Genomic DNA, 20433 nt, shown 5'->3' with positions numbered 1-20433 from the left:
TCTGTGAGCTGATTGTTGTTGGTTTTACACCCCCACACCAGCTGCTAGCCCGATTGTTGAAACACTCCCTTGCTATGTCTGTCTCTTTATTTATCTGTCTAATTTCTTTTTATCTCTGTATCTCTCTAGTACTATCCATGCCTCTCTCTATCCATCTCTATCTTTCTATTTCTCTATCTCTATCCATCTCTCTACATATCCATATTTATTATTCTCTTTTCTTCCTTCCTCCCTCCATCCCTCTCTCCTTCCATAGCTTCCTTCTGTCCCTCCTTCCCTCCCTCCATTCCTTCCTTCCTCCCTCCCTTCTTCCTTTCCTTTTGAATCCCAAAGTGTATGTTTTAGGAATTGCCCCAGAGAAAGACCCCACTTCTATACTGAAATTGGACATTGCTATTTAAAAAGAAAAGAACAGATTCATTTCATGCTATAGGACAATATATTTTCTTTGGGCATTCATCATCAGCTGGTATCACTTTGTGGTTTGAATCAATGTGCCTAAGACTTGACAATGTTTTCAATAGAATGAAGATCCAAGGTATGCCCACATGGTTCCCAGCCCCCTGATGTTCTGAATTCCAAGGAAAGAGGCAATGCTTCAAGTGTGGACAAGTTCCATTGGGATCCAATGATTTTGGTAGTAACATCAGGAGGAGCAGGTGGAGTTGTTAACCTATGGAACCTGTGACTTCACAGGATACAGTGGGATCGACCTTCTCTACAACAGCAATTGTACAGGTCTCCTTGTTGAAAATTTCCTTGCACTTAACTTCGTCATAGCCTGTAGGCCTCATCACCCTGTTGGAAGAAAATTGGGCGAAGATCAGGGTGGGTCCTTGGGAAATGATGAATAATTTCTTAAGACTCTTACCATTATTGCAGACAACCTCTAGGAATTTCCCACCTGTCCTTCCCATCCACCTAATGAGTCATATGAATCTACCCACAAGTATAAATGGAGAACACATTAGGTCCTAGGTGCTAGTTAGCTTACACAGGATCATGCAGCTAAGAAGTTTCTGATCTTGGATGTAAATAGAAAAGGATAACAGACCCTAGATTTCAAACTGGAAGGCACCTTAGAGGTCAGTCACCAAGTCCAAATGCCTCTTTTTTTTAACAGATGAGGAAACAGGCTGAGATTGGTCAAGTGACTTGCCCAAGGTCACACAGATAGTCAGGGTATGAGTTGAGATTTCAACAGAAAAGTATCATACATCCTAGATTTCAAACTGGAAAAGACTTTATAACTCATCAAGGTCAAAGTCCTCTGTTTTAGTGGACAAGGAAACAGAGGCTCACAAAAGTCCAATGACTTGCCCAAGGTCACACAGATAACATGTATGTTTCTGAGCAAGGATTTGAACTCAGGTCTTCCAAATATCAAGCCCAATGCTCCATGAGATGTTTCCATTAGTGAGGTGAAAGTTTTGCTCTGCTTTTTCCTGATTGGATCACAGCCAGAACGTCATGCCCAGTTCAAGGAGTAACCTTCTAGGGAGGAAATTGATTATCTGGGGCGCATTCACAGGATGACAAATATGAAGAGAATGAAAAAGTGTTATAAAAGGATCAATACAGGAATCATAGCCTGAAAAGGGAACCTTCTGTCACAGGGAAGAGGGAAGAGACTTGCTCAGCTTCCTTGGCCTCAGGGGGTAGAGTTGAGAGCTGGGGATGGAGGCTGAGAAGAGTCTGTTTTTAATTAAGTGTAATGGGAGGAAAGCTTCCTAACCATGAGAACTCTCCAAAAGGAGAAGGAGCTGCCCTCACTGAAGGCCTTCAAATGATGTCCCAACAGCCACTTGTTGAGTAGAGTTTCTAGTTTCCAGATAGGTTCTACTCCATAGCCTCTGAGGTCCCTTCCAGCTGGGAAATTCTGTCATTTTATATCTATTTAGGACCAGGCCCCAACCTACTTGCTGCAGCAACTTAGTCCAACTCTTGCATCACATGAACAGCTCATACAATTAGATTCCCATTGAGTGTCAAAGTTGTGCATTACACTATTAGAATCCATGCAACCTAAGAAAGAACACATGGCAAATCTTATGTTAAATTGCAATTGATGCCTCTAGAAAAGATTTTACCACGTCCTTAAGGCCACGTTGAATGGTACCACACTAAACCATCCTAACAATGGAAAATCTGGGCCACTTTTAAATACCTTCAAAGGAGGTTCTACCATTTCCTTTGTCAACCTCCTCTAATACTTCTCAACCAATTCAGTTAAGAGCAGCCCTTAAGTCATTCCCCAAGCCTTCCCAGTGACAACTGGAAACATCTAGTATACTAATTTACAAAATAAGTGTTAGCTGATCAGCAGTAGGACATAAGCTCCATGAAGGCAGGGGCTTTTTAGGGTTTCTTTTCTTTCCATTTTAATTTTCTTTCCATGATTGATTTTACCATTGTAGCTGTAATCTTTTGCACACAGTAGGTGTTTAGTAGATGTTTGATGAATTGAGTGACTAAGTAGGTAAGTGCTTGAGGCACAGAGAGAGCTATTGTTTTGCTCAGCATCACAAAGCTAGCCAGGTGTCAGAAGTGGGATTTAAGCCCAGATATTCCAAACTTCCATCCTAGCTTTCTAACCAACAACACATGCTGCCCTTAGAAACATATCATATATAGAAAATAAGTACTGCCTTTTAGTTGTGTGATAGAAGAAACAGGATGGGGGAAAGACCTGACATATATATTTACACAGCTGACTGGTTTCTCTATCTCAGGAACATCTTTAGATTAAGTCCACTTTTCCTACCTTTTGCCCACTTCTCCTGTCCCATGGGGCTTGGTCTAATGGACACAGATAGGCCATTCAAGCTTGCCCCAGTCCCTTTTTCTGCTAAACAAATCCTTCTAACCCTAGAGACAGGAAGTAGTTGTCAACAAAAACTTACCTTCTGCTCCACCCCCTGGACTGATCTCCAAGGGTGTTACTGTGCACCAAGCATCACAAAAGATCACAAAGATAGCCAAGGCAAAGAGAACACCTAGCATAGTGTTCTATTAAAAAAAACAGAAAAGATAAAAACTCAAGGTGGTTGATGAGGGAAACTGACCAGAGTTTTTGGTCATTTTCATGTATTATACCTGCTCTCCTATGTTATTCCACAGTCACTGCCCAATATAGAGTATCTTCCTGGCAATGGACCCATCCTTAGTAATAACAAAGTCTACCAGGGCGTATAATGAGTAAAGGACTGGACATCAAGGCAGGAAGGCTTGAGGTCAATCTGGCCTCAGACACCAACTGTGGGATGCTGGGCAAGTCACTTAGTCTATCTGCCTCAGTTTCCTCATCTGTAAAATTTCAACAAAATAGCATCCTAGAAGTATTGTGAGGACCAAATGAGAGAAAATTGGAAAAGTGCTATTATTGCAAAAACATTCAAGCAAAACCAACCAACACAGTTAAACAATTATGCCTCATAGTATACCAGGATCTTAGATCTAGAGCTACAAAGGAACTTAGAGATCATTAAGTCTAGCACCCTCATTTTGCAGATGAGGAATCAGGCCTTTGACGAGACCTTAATAAGACTCTGGCTTGTTCAGAGACCACAAACTAGTGGCTGAGTCATGGTTCAAGACTGTGTCATAGTGAGTCCAAATATCCACTGCACCACTGTATATTTTAACTTCTGCCTCCATATTCATCCACTTTTCTGACAAGAGGAGACAAATGCTGTGTGGCCCTGGGCAAGTCAATTTTTGCCTCTGCTTGCCTCAGTTTCCTGAATTGTAAAATGGAGATGATAGCAGCTACTTTCTCAGGGGGTTGTGAGGATCAAATGAGATAATAATTGGAAAGCCCTTAGCACAGTGCCTGGCACATAGGAGATGCACTATAAATACTAGCTATTCAAGATGGCGACTGGAAAGTAGGGACTTGCTCAAGCTCTCTCCCAGGTCCCTCCAGACACCTGTAAAAAATAGCTCTGAATAAATTCTAGAGCTGCAGAACCCATAAAATAGCAGAGGGAAGCAGGGCTCCAGCCCAGGAAAGCTTGGATGGTCACTGGGAAGGGTCTATCACACGGAACTGAGAGCAGAGCAGAGCACAACCCAGCGTGGGCCGCACCAGGTGGTAGGGCCCTGAATCATTGAGCTGTGGCAGTTGCCGGACTTCTCAAGCCACAAACACCCAAGCCAACAGAGAAGGTTAGTGGAAAAACTGCAACATCAGAGAGTGAAAGGGGTGTGTGGTCAGCCCTAGCCCCAGGGGCAAGGAAGTGGTGGAGCTCTGTGGCTGCTTCCAGAACCCCAGCTGCAGTTGCTTCCAGCCCCAGGCCCACCCTGTTGGAGGAAGTAAGGGGCAGATCAGAGCAGGAGTGCAGAGCCTGCTTGATTCTAGGTTGCAGTCTGGGTTGGCAATTCTTATGGGAGGAGGCGTCCTGGTGTGACAGTGTTTACTGTGTAGAAGTAGTTCTGAAAACAGCAGTGCAGCCCCTTAAGCTTGGGACAAAGTACTCTCTACTCTACAAGCAGTCATACCCTGACAAAAAGCTCAAGGGTCAAGTAGTTGGCTGGGAACATGAACAGGCAGCGAAAATGGACTCAGATGCAGACTCAGACTTTGGAATATTTTTTTTTGGGGGACAAAGAAGATCAAAACATATAGCCAGAAGAAGTCAACAAAGTCAAAGTCAGCCTACATCAAAAGCCTCGAAGAAAAAGATGAATTGTTCTCAGGTCATGGAAGAGCTCAAAAAGGATTTGGAAAAGCAAGTAAGAGAATTAGAGGAAAAATTGGGAAGAGAAACAAGAGTTATACAAGAAAATCATGAAAAACAAGTCAATGATTTGCCAAAGGAGATCAAAAAAATACTGAAGAAAATAACACCTTAAAAAATAGACTAATTCAAATAGCAAAACAGCTCCAAAAAGCCAATGAGGAGAAGAATGCTTTGAAAGGCAGAATGAGTCAAATGGTAAAGAAGGTCCAAAAGACCACTGAAGAAAATATTACCTTAAAAATTAGATTGGAAGACAATGTGAAATATCTCCTTGGAAAAACCACTGACCTGGAAAATAGATCCAGGAGAGATAATTTAAAAATTATTGGACTACCTGAAAGCCATGATCAAAAAAAGAGCCTAGATACCATCTTTCAAGAAATTATCAAGGATAACTGCCCTGATATTCTAGAGCCACAGGGCAAAATAGAAATTGAAAGAATCCATCGATCACCTCCTCAAATAGATCCCAAAAAGAAATCTCCTAGGAATATTGTCGCCAAATTCCAGAGCTCCCAGATCAAGGAGAAAATACTGCAAGCAGCCAGAAAGAAACAATTTGAATATGGTGGAAACCCTATCAGAATAACCCAAGATCTGGCAGCTTCTACATTAAGAGATCGAAGGGCTTGGAATGCGATATTCCGGAGGTCAATGGAGCTAGGATTAAAACCTAGAATCACCTACCCAGCAAAACTGAGTATCATGTTCCAAGGCAAAATATGGATTTTCAATAAAATAGAGGACTTTCAAGCTTTCTCAGTGAAAAGACAAGAACTGAATAGAAAATTTGACTTTCAAACACAAGAATCAAGAGAAGCATGAAAAGGTAATCAAGAAACAGAAATCACAAGGGACTTACTAAAGTTGAACTGTTTTGTTTACATTCCTACATGGAAAGATGATGTGTATGATTCATGAGACCTCAGTATTAGGGTAGTTGAAGGGAATATGCATATATATATGTTTATGTATATATATAAGTGAATGTGTATGTATGTATGTATCTATGTGTATATGTACGCATGTGTATGTATGTATGTATATATATATGTGTGTTTATATATATATATATACATATATATATATGTAAAAGAGAGAGAGCAGACACAGGATGAGTTGAAGATGAAGGGAAGATATCTAAAAGAAATAAAATGAAATTAAGGGATGAGAGAGCAACATACTAAGAGAGGGAGATAGGGAGAGATAGAATGGGGTGGATTATCTCGCATAAAGGTGGCAAGAGGAAGCAGTTCTGTGGGAGGAGGGGAGAGGGCAGGTGAGGGGGGAATGAGTGAACCTTGCTTTCATCAGATTTGGCCTGAGGAGGGAATACCATACATACTCAGTTGGGTATCTTACCCCACAGGAAAGAAGAGGGAGGAAGATAAAAAAGGGGGGGGGATGATGGAGGGGAAGGCAGATGGGGGTGGAGGTAATCAAAACAAACACTTTGGAAAGGGGACAGGGTCAAGGGAGAAAATTCAATAAAGCGGGATGGGTTGGGAAGGAGCAAAATGTAGTTAGCCTTTCACAACATGAGTATTGTGGAAGGGTTATACATAATGATACATGCGTGGCCTAGGTTGAAGTGCTCAACTTTTTAGGGATGGTGGGTGGGAAGGGAAGAGGGGAGAGAATTTGGAACTCAAAGTTTTAAAAACAGATGTTCAAAAACAACAAAAAAAAGTTTTTGCATGCAACTAAAAAATAAGATACACAGGCAATGGGGCATAGAAATTTATCTTGCCCTACAAGAAAGGAAGGGAAAAGGGGAAGAGAGGGGAGGGGGATGATAGAGGGGAGGGCTGACTGGGGAACAGGGCAACCAGAATATATGCCATCTTGGAGTGGGGGGGAGGGTAGAAATGGGGAGAAAATTTGTAATTCAAACTGTTGTGAAAATCAATGCTGAAAACCAAATATGTTTAAATAAATAAATTTAAATAAAAAAAAATAAAAAATAAAAAAAATTAGATTGGGGAAACTGGAAGCTAGTGACTTTATGAGAAATCAAGATATTATAAAACAGAATGAAAGGAATGAAAAAATGGAAGACAATGTGAAATATCTCATTGGGAAAACCACTGACCTGGGAAATAGATCCAGGAGAGATAATTTAAAAATTAGTGGACCACCTGAAAGCCATGATAAAAAAAAGAGCCTACACATCATCTTTCAAGAAATTATCAAGGAGAACTGCCCTGATATTCTAGAGCCAGAGGGTAAAATAGATATTGAAAGAATCCACTGATCGCCTCTTGCAAAAGATCCCCAAAAGAAAACCTCTAGGAATAATGTCACCAAATTCCAGAATTCCCAGGTCAAGAAGAAAAATACTGCAAGCAGCCAGAAAGAAACAATTTGAGTATTGTGGAAATACAATCAGGATAACACAAGATGTAGCAGCTTCCACCTTAAGGGATCGAAGGGCTTGGAATATGATATTGTGGAGTTCAAAGGAGTTAATGCTGAGTATAATGCTCCAAGGCAAAATCTGGATTTTCGATAAAATAGAGGACTTTCAAGCTTTCTCAGTGAAAAGACCAGAGCCAAATAGAAAATTTGACTTTCAAACACAAGAATCAAGAGAAGCATGAAAAAGTAAACAAGAAAGAAAATTTATAAGGGACTTACTAAAGTGGAACTGTTTTGCTGACATTCGTACATGGAAAAATGATGTGTGTAATTCACGAGACCTTTCTCAGTATTAGGGTAGTTGAAGGAAATATACATACATACATACATACATACATACATACATGCATATATAGAGGGCTCAGGGTGAGTTCAATATTAAGGGATGATTTCTAAAAAAATAAAATAAAACTAAGGGATAAGTGAGGAATACATTTGAGATAGAATGAGGTAAATTATGTCACATAAAAGTGGCAAGAAAGGAAGGTTCCACTTATTTCTATGCTTTCTAGTATTTTTAATAGGAATGGGTGTTGTACTTTGTCAAAGGCTTTTTCTGCATCTATTGAGAGGATCATATGGTTTCTGCTAGTTTTGTTGTTGATATGGTCAATTATGCTAATAGTTTTCCTAATATTGAACCAGCCTTGCATTCCTGGAATAAATCCTACCTGGTCATAGTGTATTATTCTCGTGATGATTTGCTACAGTCTTTTTGCTAATATTTTATTTAAAATTTTTGCATCAATATTCATTAGAGAAATTGGTCTATAATTGTCTTTCTCTGTTTTGACTCTACCTGGTTTGGGTATTAGTACCATATTGGTGTCATAAAAAGAATTTGGTAGGACTCCTTCTTCACCTATTTTCCTAAATAGTCTACAAAGTATAGGAATTAGTTGTTCTTTAAATGTTTTATAGAATTCACCTGCAAAAACCATCTGGCCCTGGAGATTTTTTCCTAGGGAGTTCATTGATGGCATGCTCAATTTCTTTTTCTGAGATGGGGTTATTAAGAAATTTTACTTCCTTTTCTGTTAACCTGGGCAGTTTATGTTTTTGTAGATATTCATCCATATCTCTAAGGTTGTCAAATTTATGGGCATACAGTTGGGCAAAATAATTCCTAATTGTTGTTTTGATTTCCTCTTCATTAGAGGTGACCTCACCCTTTTCAAGGAACCTTCCTTAAAATTATAAATAGTATCTACCTAAAACCATCCACAAGCATTATCTGTAATGGGGATATGCTAGATACATTCCCAATAAGATCGGGGTGAAACAAGGATGTCCATTATCACCCCTATTATCCAATTTGGTACTAGAAACTTTAGCTGTAGCAATAAGAGGAGAAAAAGGAATTGAAGGAATTAGAATAGGAAAAGAAGAAACTAAATTATCACTTTTTGCAGATGATATGATGATTTATTTAGAGAATCCTAGAGAATCAAGTAAAAAACTACTTGAAATAATAAACAACTTTAGCAAAGTTGCAGGATATAAAATAAACCCACATAAATCCTCAGCATTCCTATACATTACTGACAAAGCCCAACAGCAAGAGATAGAAAGAGAAATTCCATTCAAAGTTACTATAGACACTATAAAATATTTGGGAGTCTATTTGCCAAGACAAACCGAGGGCCTATATGAGCATAACTATGACACACTTTTCACGCGAATAAAATCAGACGTAAATAAATGGAAAAATATCAGTTGCTCATGGTTAGGCCGAGCTAATATAATAAAAATGACAATTTTACCTAAATTAATCTATCTATTCAGTGCCATACCAATCGAACTACCAAAAATTATTTTACTGAGCTGGACAAAGTAATAACAAAATTCATCTGGAAAAACAAGAGGTCTAGAATATCTACGGTATTAATGAAAAGAAATGCTAGAGAAGGTGGCCTTGCCATACCAGATATTAAACTGTACTACAGAGCAGCAGTCATCAAAACTTCCTGGTACTGGTTAAGAAATAGAGGTGTGGATGAGTGGAATAGGATAGGTACACAAGAAGGAGAAATCAACAAGTTTAGCAATCTACTCTTTGATAAACCCAAAGAGGCCAGCTTCTGGGCTAATAATTCACTATTTCACAAAAACTGTTGGGAAAATTGGAAAATGGTAGGGCAGAAACTGGGCATAGACCAATATCTCACACCATACACCAAAATAAAGTCAAAATGGGTTCATGATTTAGGAGTAAAATCTGATACTATAAGTAATTTGGGAAAGCAAGGAATAGTTTACTTATCAGATTTATGGAAAAGTAAAGAATTCATGACCCAACAAGAGATAGAGAGCATTACAAAATGCAAAATAGATAATTTTGATTATGTTAAATTGAAAGATTTTTGTACAAAAAAAGCCAATGCAACAAGAATTAGAAGGGAAGCAGAAAATTGGGAGAAAATCTTTGCAACTAGTTTCTCTGATAAAGGCCTCATTTCTAAAATATACAGGGAACTGAGCCAAATATATAGGAATACAAGCCATTCCCCAATTGAGAAATGGTCAAAGGATATGAACAGGCAGTTTTCAGAGGAAGAAATTAAAGCTATCTATAGGCATATGACAAAATGCTCTGGATCACTACTGATTAGAGAAATGGAAATCAAAACAACTCTTAGATACCACATCTCTCCTGTCAGATTGGCTAAAATAACAAAACAAGAGGATGACAAATGCTGGAGAGGATGTGGGAAAATTGGAACATTGTTACATCGCTGGTGGAGTTGTGAGATGATCCAGCCATTTTGGAGAGCAATTTGGAACTATGCCCAAAGGGCTATAAAAATGTTCATACCCTTTGACCCAGCAATACCACTTCTAGGGTTGTATCCCAAAGAAATCACACAAGGGGAAAAGGAACCATATGTACAAGGATATTTATAGCAGCTCTTTTTGTGGTAGCTAAGAAATGGAAATCAAAGAGATGCCCATCAATTGGGGAATGGCTGAACAAGCTGTGGTATATGAAGGTGATGGAATACTATTGTGCCATAAGAAACGGGGATGATATGGACTTCGTAACAGTCTGGAAAAACCTACACGATATAATGCTGAGTGAGTGGAGCAGAGCCAGGAGAACATTGTATACAACCACAGATATATGGATTCTGTGATGACCAACCCTGACATACTTCGCTCTTCTCAGCAACGTAAGGTGCAAGGACAACTCCAGGGGACTCACGATGGAGAATGCTATCTTCATCCAGAGAAAGAAGTGTGAAATTTGAATGCAGATTGAGGCACACTTCATGCTCGCCTTTTTTCTTCTCTTTTGTTTTTGTTTTTGGATTTTTTTTTTGGTTCTGTCTCTTCTTTCTCATGATTCACTCCATTGGTCATAATTCTCCACAATTTGACTAGTGTATAAATTAATTCAATGCGAAGTTATACATGGTAGTTATATGAGATTCCATGCTGTCTTGGGGAGGGAGGGGGAGGGAGCAGAGAAAATCTGGATCTCAAAATTATGTAGAACCATGTATTGTAAACTAAAAATAAAAAAAAATGAATTAAAAAAATTAAAAAAAATAAGGAAAAAAAAAGTGGCAAGAAAAAGCAGTTTGTTGGAGGGGAAGAGCAGCCAGGTGAGGGGGAATGAGAGAATCTTGCTTTCATCAGATTTGACTTGAGGAGGGAATAACATAAACACTCAATTAGGTATCTCACCCACATGAAAGTAGGGGGAAGGGGATAAGAAAGGGGTGATGATAGAAGGGAGGGCAGATAGGGGGAAGAAGTAATGAAAAGCAAACACTTTTGAAAAGGGACAGGGTTAAGGGAGAAAATTCAATAAAAGGGGACAGGATAGGATGAAGGGAAATACAGTTAGTCTTTCACAATATGACTATTTATGGGAATGTTTTGCATAATGATGCATGTGTGGCCCATGTTGAATTGGTTGCCTTCTTAGGGAGAGTGAGTGGGGAGGGAAGAGGGGAGAGAATTTGGAACTCAAAGTTTTAAAAGCAGATGCTTAAAAAAGTGTTGTTTTTCCATGCAACTTGGAAGTAAGATATGCAGGCAATGGGGCATAGAAATCTATCTTGTCCTACAAGAGAGTAAGGGGAAAAGGGATGGGGGGAGCGGGAGTGGCATGACAGAAGGGAGGGGTGAATGGGGAATGGAGCAATCAGAATATATGCCATCTTGGAGTGGGGGGAGGGTAGAAATGGGGAGAAAATTTGTAACTCAAAATAGTGTGGAAATCAGTGCTAAAAACTAAAAAATATTAAATAATAAAGTATGGAATTCCAAAAATGAAATAAAAAAATGTAATTGGGAGATGTTTAAGAAAATAAGTGAATGAATGAATAAATAAATAAATTAATTAATTGAAAAATACTAGCTATTCTCACTGCATATATCATATTGCTTAATAGAATATTAATGCAATTCTTAATATTAATAATAATATATAATAATAATAAACATATTTTGTCTCTTGTCCTATTGAAGCAATATTGTTCATTGCATTTCATCTGAGTTCAGAGGACTTTTAGGGCTTCTTTCCATTTCCATTACTATACTAATTTGGTACATAATTTTCCGAAGCCTGCTTTCTTAACTCTGCATCTGTGCATTCATGTCCTTCCACATTTCTTTGATTTCTTCATATTTGTCTTTTCTTAAAGGACAATAATTTTCATACTATTCATATGCCACTATTTGTTAAGCTAGATCCAAGAATGAATTCTTATACCTGGAAAAAATGTATTTGGGAGGGAAAGAGGTTTTTGAGAGAAGTGGGGAAATTGACAGGGTTGGTGACATTGGCACAGATTTTGGCCTGACTGTAGGTGCAAGTCATATGCGTACAGGGGTAGGCTGTTGCTGACATGGCTGAGTAGAAGGCAGTAGCCTGCAGAGGGGCATTCTGAAAACGGACTTTGCGTATGGCAGTATGTAAGCAAGTGGCAGTTTACAATTGAGATAAAAAAATAACCTATCTGTGATTTAATCGATGGTGGGGGCTTCAGGAGTGGAATTGTCTCTACCAAGGCAGATAGATGAGTCCTCTGCCACTTTTAGACCTAGAGAGATAAGTGGAACATAGAGGACTAGGATATATCAGAGGCAGGTCTTGAACCCTGAGCTTCCCAACTCTTAGCCCTCTTCCCTTTCCATTACATCATACTGCCTCTCTACAGGAAGCCCAAGGGGAAATTTGACAAGCAGTCCCATTGAGGACTTCACAACTTTCAGGAGAAACCCAAATCCCTACCTCACAAAAACCCAGTAATATATCTTCATTTCTCTTCAGGGATGGACCTTGTTACTTGACATTGTGTCTTAGCAGCCTCTCTGTTCCAGGGGGCTGTTGCACCTGAAGGAAACCAGGTCAGGACTCTCTCTCTCTCTCTCTCTCTCTCTCTTTCTGTATATGTAGTAGAAGGAGATTGCAATCATCTTGCAATAACATTCAAGTGGAAATAGAACACATAAAAATGGCAAATACTCTTGTATAAACAAAGGTGAGGTTGCCAACTAGAAAGAATGGTGCAGTATGAATTGTTAGTTGTGTGATGGATTAGATCTCCACCCCACTTAAATAAACTTGCTCTATCCCTGCAAGAACACTAAACTATCAGAATCACCCATTGGATGAGACAGATGGTCCTATGTGGTCCAGGATTCTGGCTCTGGCCATGCCATGAAAGGATGTCTTGTGAGAACTTGTTCATCCTCCATGATATATCCCTCAACAAATTAGGAGCATGTCCTCAAACATTCTGCACTTCTCCATAATAATCCACCATTGGAAGCAACATACAGGTTCCCAGGTTCAGTTTCCCATCTCCTGCCCTCAAGCCTTTGCAGGAGGCTGTTGTTCCCCACCAATGCATAAAATGTTCTCCCTTCTCACCTCGATCTCTGGAAATCCCTTCCCCCTTCTCAAATGTCAGAGCTTTCTCTTCCTTCCAGGAGCATTTAATGACTCCCTGTGTCAGTGTGAATATATGCATTTTTAATATATCTTCTATTCACCTTAGTAGAATATGAGCTCCTTGAGGGGTGGAAGCATCTCCCTTTTGTCTCATTTTAGGTTACAGGTAGTTAGTGGAACATAGATAAAGTGCTAGTCTGGAAAATCTGAGTTCAAATTTGGCCTTGGACAATGCTGTGTGAATCTGGGCAAGTCATTTAACCTTTGTTTCTTCAGTTTCCCTAACTCTAAAATAGGGCTAATAATTGTATCCACCTTAAGAAATTTTTGAGAGGGTCAAATGAGATGTTAACGAAAAGAGTTTGGCACAGTACCTGTCATCTCCTAATTGCTCTATGAGTGCTTATTCCTTGCCTTATCCCCTGGTTTCCAGTAGAACAATTCATTAAGACTATGGCTCAGTAGGAAGGGAGCCAGGACAGGACATTTTTATATCAGGAAGAGGCTAGAGCTGGCTTTGGTTGGATCACCACAGTTGGGTCCTCTGAGCAGCAGGTGTGAAGTGGGACTTCAGAGGATGGAGGGGGCAGAGAGAGTCTATGATGAGGTATGGAGGCAGAGACAAGTGTCATTTAGGTCACAGGTTACCTTGGCGCTGACCCTGCCTGTGCCCTCTTGGACATGATATATTCCATCTGCTTGCCACCTCTACAATGAGCATTTTAGGCCCAGTATGTGCTGATGATTTTGGCTGCAGTGGAAACCTGGGCCAATATCCACAGCATCAGGGTCATCAATGACCTCAAGCTTCCTTTCCTGGGCTTCAGCTAAATCCAGAGTAAATCATGGTATGGTGAGGTGGAACCAAGAAGGAATGATCACAATTCAGGTGCGTTATTACTCTTAGGTATGTAAGTGTGTGTGGCTCCTTACTCTTCAGTCCCATAGAGATGCCTCAGGGCCTTGGGCAGTGCATCCCCTTCGAGATTGCACATCTCCAGGGTCATTGACTTTATAGGTGATTGTTCTTGCTGGGCTAATTCACAGGACCTGAGTGGGAGGGGGCCCTGAGGAGTAGTCATCCAGCAGGTGGTCTGGACTGACACCCACCTGCTCGATCACAAGGACTTTGTGATCAGGAAAGTCTTTTGCTAACCTTCCACACCTGGATTAGATGAAGTTTGCTAAGCTCACATTCCTATATCTAAGTGTAGCCAACCAAGGCAATTGTTGAGAACACGGGAACTTCCCAGGTCTATCATTGGTTAAGACAGGCAGGCCAATCAGTGGCCAAAATGGTGTGCCCTCTGCCAGCTAGGGCCCAGCAACAGGTCAAATCTCACAATATTTCTTGAGATATGCTGGGTAAGGGGATGATAACCCATATCACATGAGGAGCCACTGAAGGGATTGGTGGTTTTTAAGCTGAAAGGAGGACATGATAGTCTTCATAGATTTGAATGTGATGCCATAAGAAAGAGGGATTAGGAATCTAATTAATAATCATTAGACTTTTTCTGATTACCCCAAGATGCCCAAACTAGGAGTAGCAAGCAGAAAGTACAGAGCGGCAGATATAGGCTCAATGAAGGAAAAATTTACCTATACTTAGAGTTGTTCCAACACGGAATGGGCTGCCTGGAGAGGGGATGAGCTCCCCCTCACTGGAGGCTAGACAGAGGGGATGCTTAGAGCACATACCTGCTCAGGGACTGATGGAACAAGATGCCTTCTGAGGTCCCTTCCAATTCAGGGACTTTGAGCACTCCTCCTGTTTTGTGTCTTCATGTTTTGTGACTTAAAATCAGACTGTCTGAAAAATGAGAGGGGAGAGAGCTTTTACCATTAATTCATCCTGAAATCTGATTTTTCTGTTTTTAACACAAGTGAATTAATCATTTCAGACACACCATTTTAGACTGCTCCAGTATGTTAATATATAACTTTTTAACCTGTAGGTCAGACACCTTTCTTTGTAACAATGCCAGGACTCCCTCCCTGGCAGCCTTTACCTTAGAGTAAGCCTACTTATGGTTTCATGGGAACAACCAGGCCCCTGGTGTGCTGAGCAGTGACACCCACACTCACCAGATTTCTGACTAATTCATTCACTCATCAAATATTTATTGAGTGCCTGTATGAATGTTTGCCCATTAGACAAGCTTTCCTGTCACTACTGTACTCATGACTAACTTTTATATTCACTCAGTATTATTTATAATTTCTCCATCCCTTTCTTAAGTCTAGATTATCAACACAACAATAAATCCAGTCCTGCTTTGGATTTTTGGCAGTTTCCAAGGTGTTGATGCATTTAGTGAGAAATTAACAAACAGCTCATAGGAGTCTGAGCTGACACCAGCACACCCCTGCCTCCATGCCCCCATGAGGCATGAGGATTGTATTTCTGTAGAGGCCCTCCCACAGTCAATGAGAATTCAGTGAATCTTGTCCATGGATCTAGCTAGCTCTGTGTTGGATAGAATGTGGGCTAGGGAACAGGGACTGATTTCATTGGGATAGGGAGCTCTGTGGTAAGGAAACCCCCTCTACCAATGCAGCTAAGCTCTACATATAGTCTTAGTAAGGGCCCTAGGGCACTGAGAGGTCACTTTGACAATAAGTCTTAGACATGGGACTTGAACCCAGATCTTCTTGGCTCCACCCACTATGTCAAGCTGTCTCACAGAATGAGACATGTAGCAGTAGGACACATGGTCCCTACTGACCTAGGGAGCGAAACAAGAATGATTATCACATCCATCTGTGCATAGTTGGAAGGCACTGGAGACCTGTGTCAGTGAAGGGCCATGGGAAAAGCACTGGGCCAAGACTGAATAAGTCATCCTACCCCAATCATGTCATTTCCTTTTGAATAGCAGTCCTAGCTTGGTATGGCAGGGAAATAGGGCATACCCAGTGCATCTGGATTTCAGGAAGACATGTGACAAAGTCTATTATATTCACAATTGAGTAAATAATTATAGTCTCAGTTTTATGGGGCAGACTGCAAGTTCTAGAGATGTACAAGAAGATAGGAGCTCTGTGACAGATGGCACAGTTAGAGGCAGGTTGGTGGAGGAGGATGGTTTTAAATGGGTCTTTAAAGGTTGGGTAGAATGAACATAAGTCAACAGAGGAGAGAAAGTACAACATTCCAACCAAGGGGAACAGGGAAGTAGCTTACAAAAGTGGGTCTGACTATGGCCTGGGTAAGGTACAAAGCGGAAACCAGGCTGACTCAATCTGAGGGTGAATGTTGGGGATCAAAGGGAAATAAATTGGAAAGTACTGGGTAAAGATGGATTCTGCAGAGTGTGGAAAGGCAGGCAGAGGTATTTGGATTTCATACTTAGCCTTCAAAGCAAAGTTATTCAAGTTTATTGAGCAGAGGGCTGTCATGATGAAAGATGAGGTTCAAGATTAATCTGGCAGGTAAGAATGATTGGAAGAGATAGAAACTGAAGGTAAGCAGAAGAGCTAGGAGGCTGCTGAGATCACCCAGGTACAAGGAGATGTAGGGAACCAATGTGGTTTGTATTAGACAGAATGCAACATGTAAGTCAGAAATCTGTTCTTGCACATCTTCAAAATAAGGCAGGGACAAAGAACATGCCCAGATGCCTCACCTCCATCACCTTTTATCCTTATTTCTAGGTTTATTTGCAGGCCATTAAGGGAGCAGTATGGGAGTTGATGGAAGCCTTTTTGCCCCAGCCTCCACACAGGGGCTGTGAGATTGTTTTGGACAGATTCTCTACCAAGACATTTTTAGTTAGAGACTAGGGAAGCCATGAAGTCCACAGCAGTAGAACCCTTATATTAGGAAGCTTGACAGTCTTTTGTCAGGTATGTTGTAGAGGTCATTCCTAAATGAGGTTAGAAGTTGAATGAGATGTTATCCAAGAATTCCTTCCTTCTCGAGCCATGAATCTCCCACTTTGCTGAATGGTCAAATATACATGATGAAGGGGAGGAGAAAGTAGAAAAAGACCAATCGCAGTGGGTGAGGTTGCAAAGGAACACTTCAGGCTGGATGTTCGAAGGTGTGATTGATGGCACAGTTGGCATAGACCTTGGGACATACAGTTATCACTGCTCAAACCTTTGGTGCTTTCTGTGACTAAGTCCTCAGATACTTTATAGCATGGTCCAAAGCATCACTCTCTCTGTAGGGACATGCAACACAGGGCAATACAATCGGGGGGAATGTCCCCAGGTAGAGAGGCTCCTCAGAACTGCAATGCTGTGCTCTAATGAAGGGTTTTCTATCAGCCCACCATATTCTATGGTCACAATATAAGAGCCAGTTCTTGGAATATATGCACACACAATGTGGACCAGATGTCTCCATGCTCACTGGGGAATAGAAGGCAGAAATCTGTACTCTCCATGCTTTTCTCTGCTGCCTATAGAAGGCCTGAGCCTGGGAGCAAGGCTGATCTCCCTGCCTCTTGGCACACACAGAAATGTGTTGGCCAACACAGGGGCTCAAATTAGGCTACTGTGCAGGGAAGACATTAGAACTCCCCAAGATTCCCATTTCCCTTTGTAGAGAAGGGAGCCTCCAGCTCAGAGTGTGTCCTTGGGTGAATGTTCCAACATCATCGTCATGATCATCTGATGTAGTTGTTCAGTCATTTCAGACATTTCTAAGTCTTTCTGAGCCCATTTGGGGTTTTCTTGGGGGAGATACTGGAGTGGTTTTACATTTCCTACTCCAGCTCATTTCACAGATGAGGAAACTGAGGCAAACAGTGACTTGCCCTGGGTCACACAGCCAGTAAGTGTCTGAGGCTGGATTTGACCTTAGGAAAGTGAGTCTTCCTGATATCCCCTCTTTACAGATGAGGAAATGAAGGCAAACAGAAGTTAGGTGACTTTCCCAGGGTCACACAGCTAGGAAGTGTGATAGACTAGATTTGAACTTGGGTCTTTTTTGATTCTAGGCCTGGCACTCCATCTACTTGGCCACCTAGCTCCCGTCATCATATGTCAGTGAGTTTTTCTACCTATAGCTAATGACACCTTGGAAAGGTGACATGAGAATGAAGGAAAAAATGATAGCTACCATATGCTTTGAGCTCTTCAGAAATATCAAAAATCTAAGCTGTGAACTTTCAATGCCTCCTCCGAGGAAAATGCAGCAATAGTGGGAGAAGACTAAAACTAATCCTCCTGTGTCAAGAAATGAATTAACAAATAGAAAATCAATGCACATTAATCTCATAGCTCACAGACTTTTAGGTTTGTGCAGCCAGAAGGGATCTTAGGAACCATTTAGGCCAACCTATACTAAAACGAAGAATTGTGTCTCCAGCATCACTGATGAGTGGTTATGGAACCTCCACTTGAGGCTGAATATCCCAATGGTGATTTGGATGGTCATTGTCTCCTGAGGGAGCCCATTACTCATGGACAGTTCTGCATTCTTAGGCAGTTCTTTCTTTGAGTAAAGAGCTACAATCTGCCTCTTTTCAACTTCTATCTATTGTGCCTACTTCTGCCCTCCAAAATAGGCCCAAACAGTCCAAAGGAAGTCAAGATTCATGGAAAGTCTAGGATGACCCAGCTGCCTATCTTTGGGCAGTGTTGGTCAGCTGTAGAATCTGTGTTCTGAATGGTTCATACCCAAAAGGAGCTGCCCTGGTGTCCATTGCAGGTAACCAGAGTAAAATTCATTTTATTTTTAAAATATTTTATATCTTTTATTAATATAGTAAGTGTTGCATATTTCTATCCTTTTCCTCTTTCCTTCCCAACAGTGAAAAAAACTGTTTAGCAAAAACAACTGACACAAAAACTGAGTCTGATATTGTATGCAGTATTCAGTACTCATAGCAGGAAGGAATAAAATAAGCATTTATTAAGCACCTACTATGTACCAGGCACTTTGCTAAGTGCTTTACAAATATGATCTCGTTTAATACTTGCACCAGTCCTAGATGAGATAATGGGTGCTAGTATTATCCCTATTTTGCAGTTGAGGAAACTGAGGCAAATAGAGGTTATGTGACTTGCCCAGGCTCATATAATTAGGAAGTATCTGAGGTCTGATTTGAACTGAGATCTTCCTGTCTCTAGGCCCACATTCTATCCATTTTGTCACCTGGTTCCCCCTTCTCCAGCAAAAAGAGAAAGATAAACTTGAGTGGCTTTTATTTTATTCATCTTCTTGGTCTTTCCCCTTCATTCTAACTTGGTATAACACAATCTGACCTTATGAATGGGTCTTTTTTCGTTTTTTTTCTTAAGACATGCCCAGCTTTGCAGTGTAAGACAGCTACCTTACTCTTAAGATTTCACTTATTAGTCTAGAGACTTAGACTTTTAATCCTGACTCTGCCACCATTTCAATATTCATTTCTTTTTCACAAATTAAGTTTTAATACCATAAAAATTAAATTTGGTCATTTTGGGGGCACACATTTAATCTCTTGACTGTCACTTTGATGTATGGCTTCCTTGGTGGGAGACAAGTTGAGTAAGTGTTAGGACAATTTGTGAGATTCTTTTGTGTATTGGAGCAAGGAGATTTGGGCAGGTGCTTTTAAACTTTGAAAGGGCTGAGAAAGTTGGTTGGCAAGGCTTGGGGGATGTGAGGAGATACTGAATGAGTTTCCAAGCTTATCTTCATAGTTTTGGAAGACAATAATAAGATAGCCAACATTACATATGATAATATGATACATATTCACAATATATGTTTATGTAATAGCTAGCATTTATATAGAAATTTAAGATTTCCAAAGTGATATACATAAATTATTTCATGTGATCCTCACAACATTTCTAGGAGATAGGGGCTATTACTATTCTCTTTTTACAAATGAGGAAAATGAGCTAGCTCATCTTCCCAATATCACACAGCCGGAAAATGCCTGAAGGATAATTTGAATAAAAGTTTTTCTGGCTCAAGCTTCAGCTCTCTATCCACTTTGCAACCAAGCTACGTTCTATTGCTTGTTAATTTCCAGAAATTCACATCTGTATTTTGATTCATGCCAGCTTATCAAAACTGTTGAGTTCCACAAATCCCATTAGTATAACAACTTTTCTGCCTTGAGTAGATTTTATCCACACCCATTGTTTCAGGGAGGAATAGATTATTTACCAGAGGCAAAAATTTATCATAATCCTTGAAGTCACTCTATCTGATGCCATAATTCTTATTGGATTCCTCCAATGGACAACAGATCTGCCTTTGACTGGGAAGAGCTGTGTCCACAGTTTACTGTCTATTTATCTTTCTGCATTCTTGTTGCCACAATTTGTTTGAGCTGTACATGGAGCTTTTTCAACATTAGATTTTATATCTTCCCAGTTTCCTGCATTTAACACTGTAATGCTTCACAACTTTTCTTTATT

The 20433-nt window shown here is 40.3% G+C and overlaps 1 protein-coding gene across 1 annotated transcript in view; it reads right to left on the bottom strand.

Moving 5' to 3' along the window:
* Nucleotides 1–668: 668 nt before the first annotated feature.
* Nucleotides 669–20433, bottom strand: part of LOC118829468 (beta-microseminoprotein J1-like) — a 45690-nt gene continuing 25925 nt past the window's right edge. Inside the window, exons 2-4 of the mRNA XM_036736474.1 lie at nucleotides 2904–3009; nucleotides 1920–2025; nucleotides 669–798 (exon numbers count right to left, since the gene is read on the bottom strand). Of these exons, the coding sequence (XP_036592369.1) occupies nucleotides 669–798; nucleotides 1920–2025; nucleotides 2904–3009 (342 nt within the window). The remainder of the gene's footprint in view (nucleotides 799–1919; nucleotides 2026–2903; nucleotides 3010–20433) is intronic.

The sequence above is a fragment of the Trichosurus vulpecula genome, chromosome 8 (assembly GCF_011100635.1).
Source record: "Trichosurus vulpecula isolate mTriVul1 chromosome 8, mTriVul1.pri, whole genome shotgun sequence".
Lineage (NCBI taxonomy): Eukaryota > Metazoa > Chordata > Mammalia > Diprotodontia > Phalangeridae > Trichosurus > Trichosurus vulpecula.
This window is presented reverse-complemented; position numbering and strand designations above follow the sequence as displayed.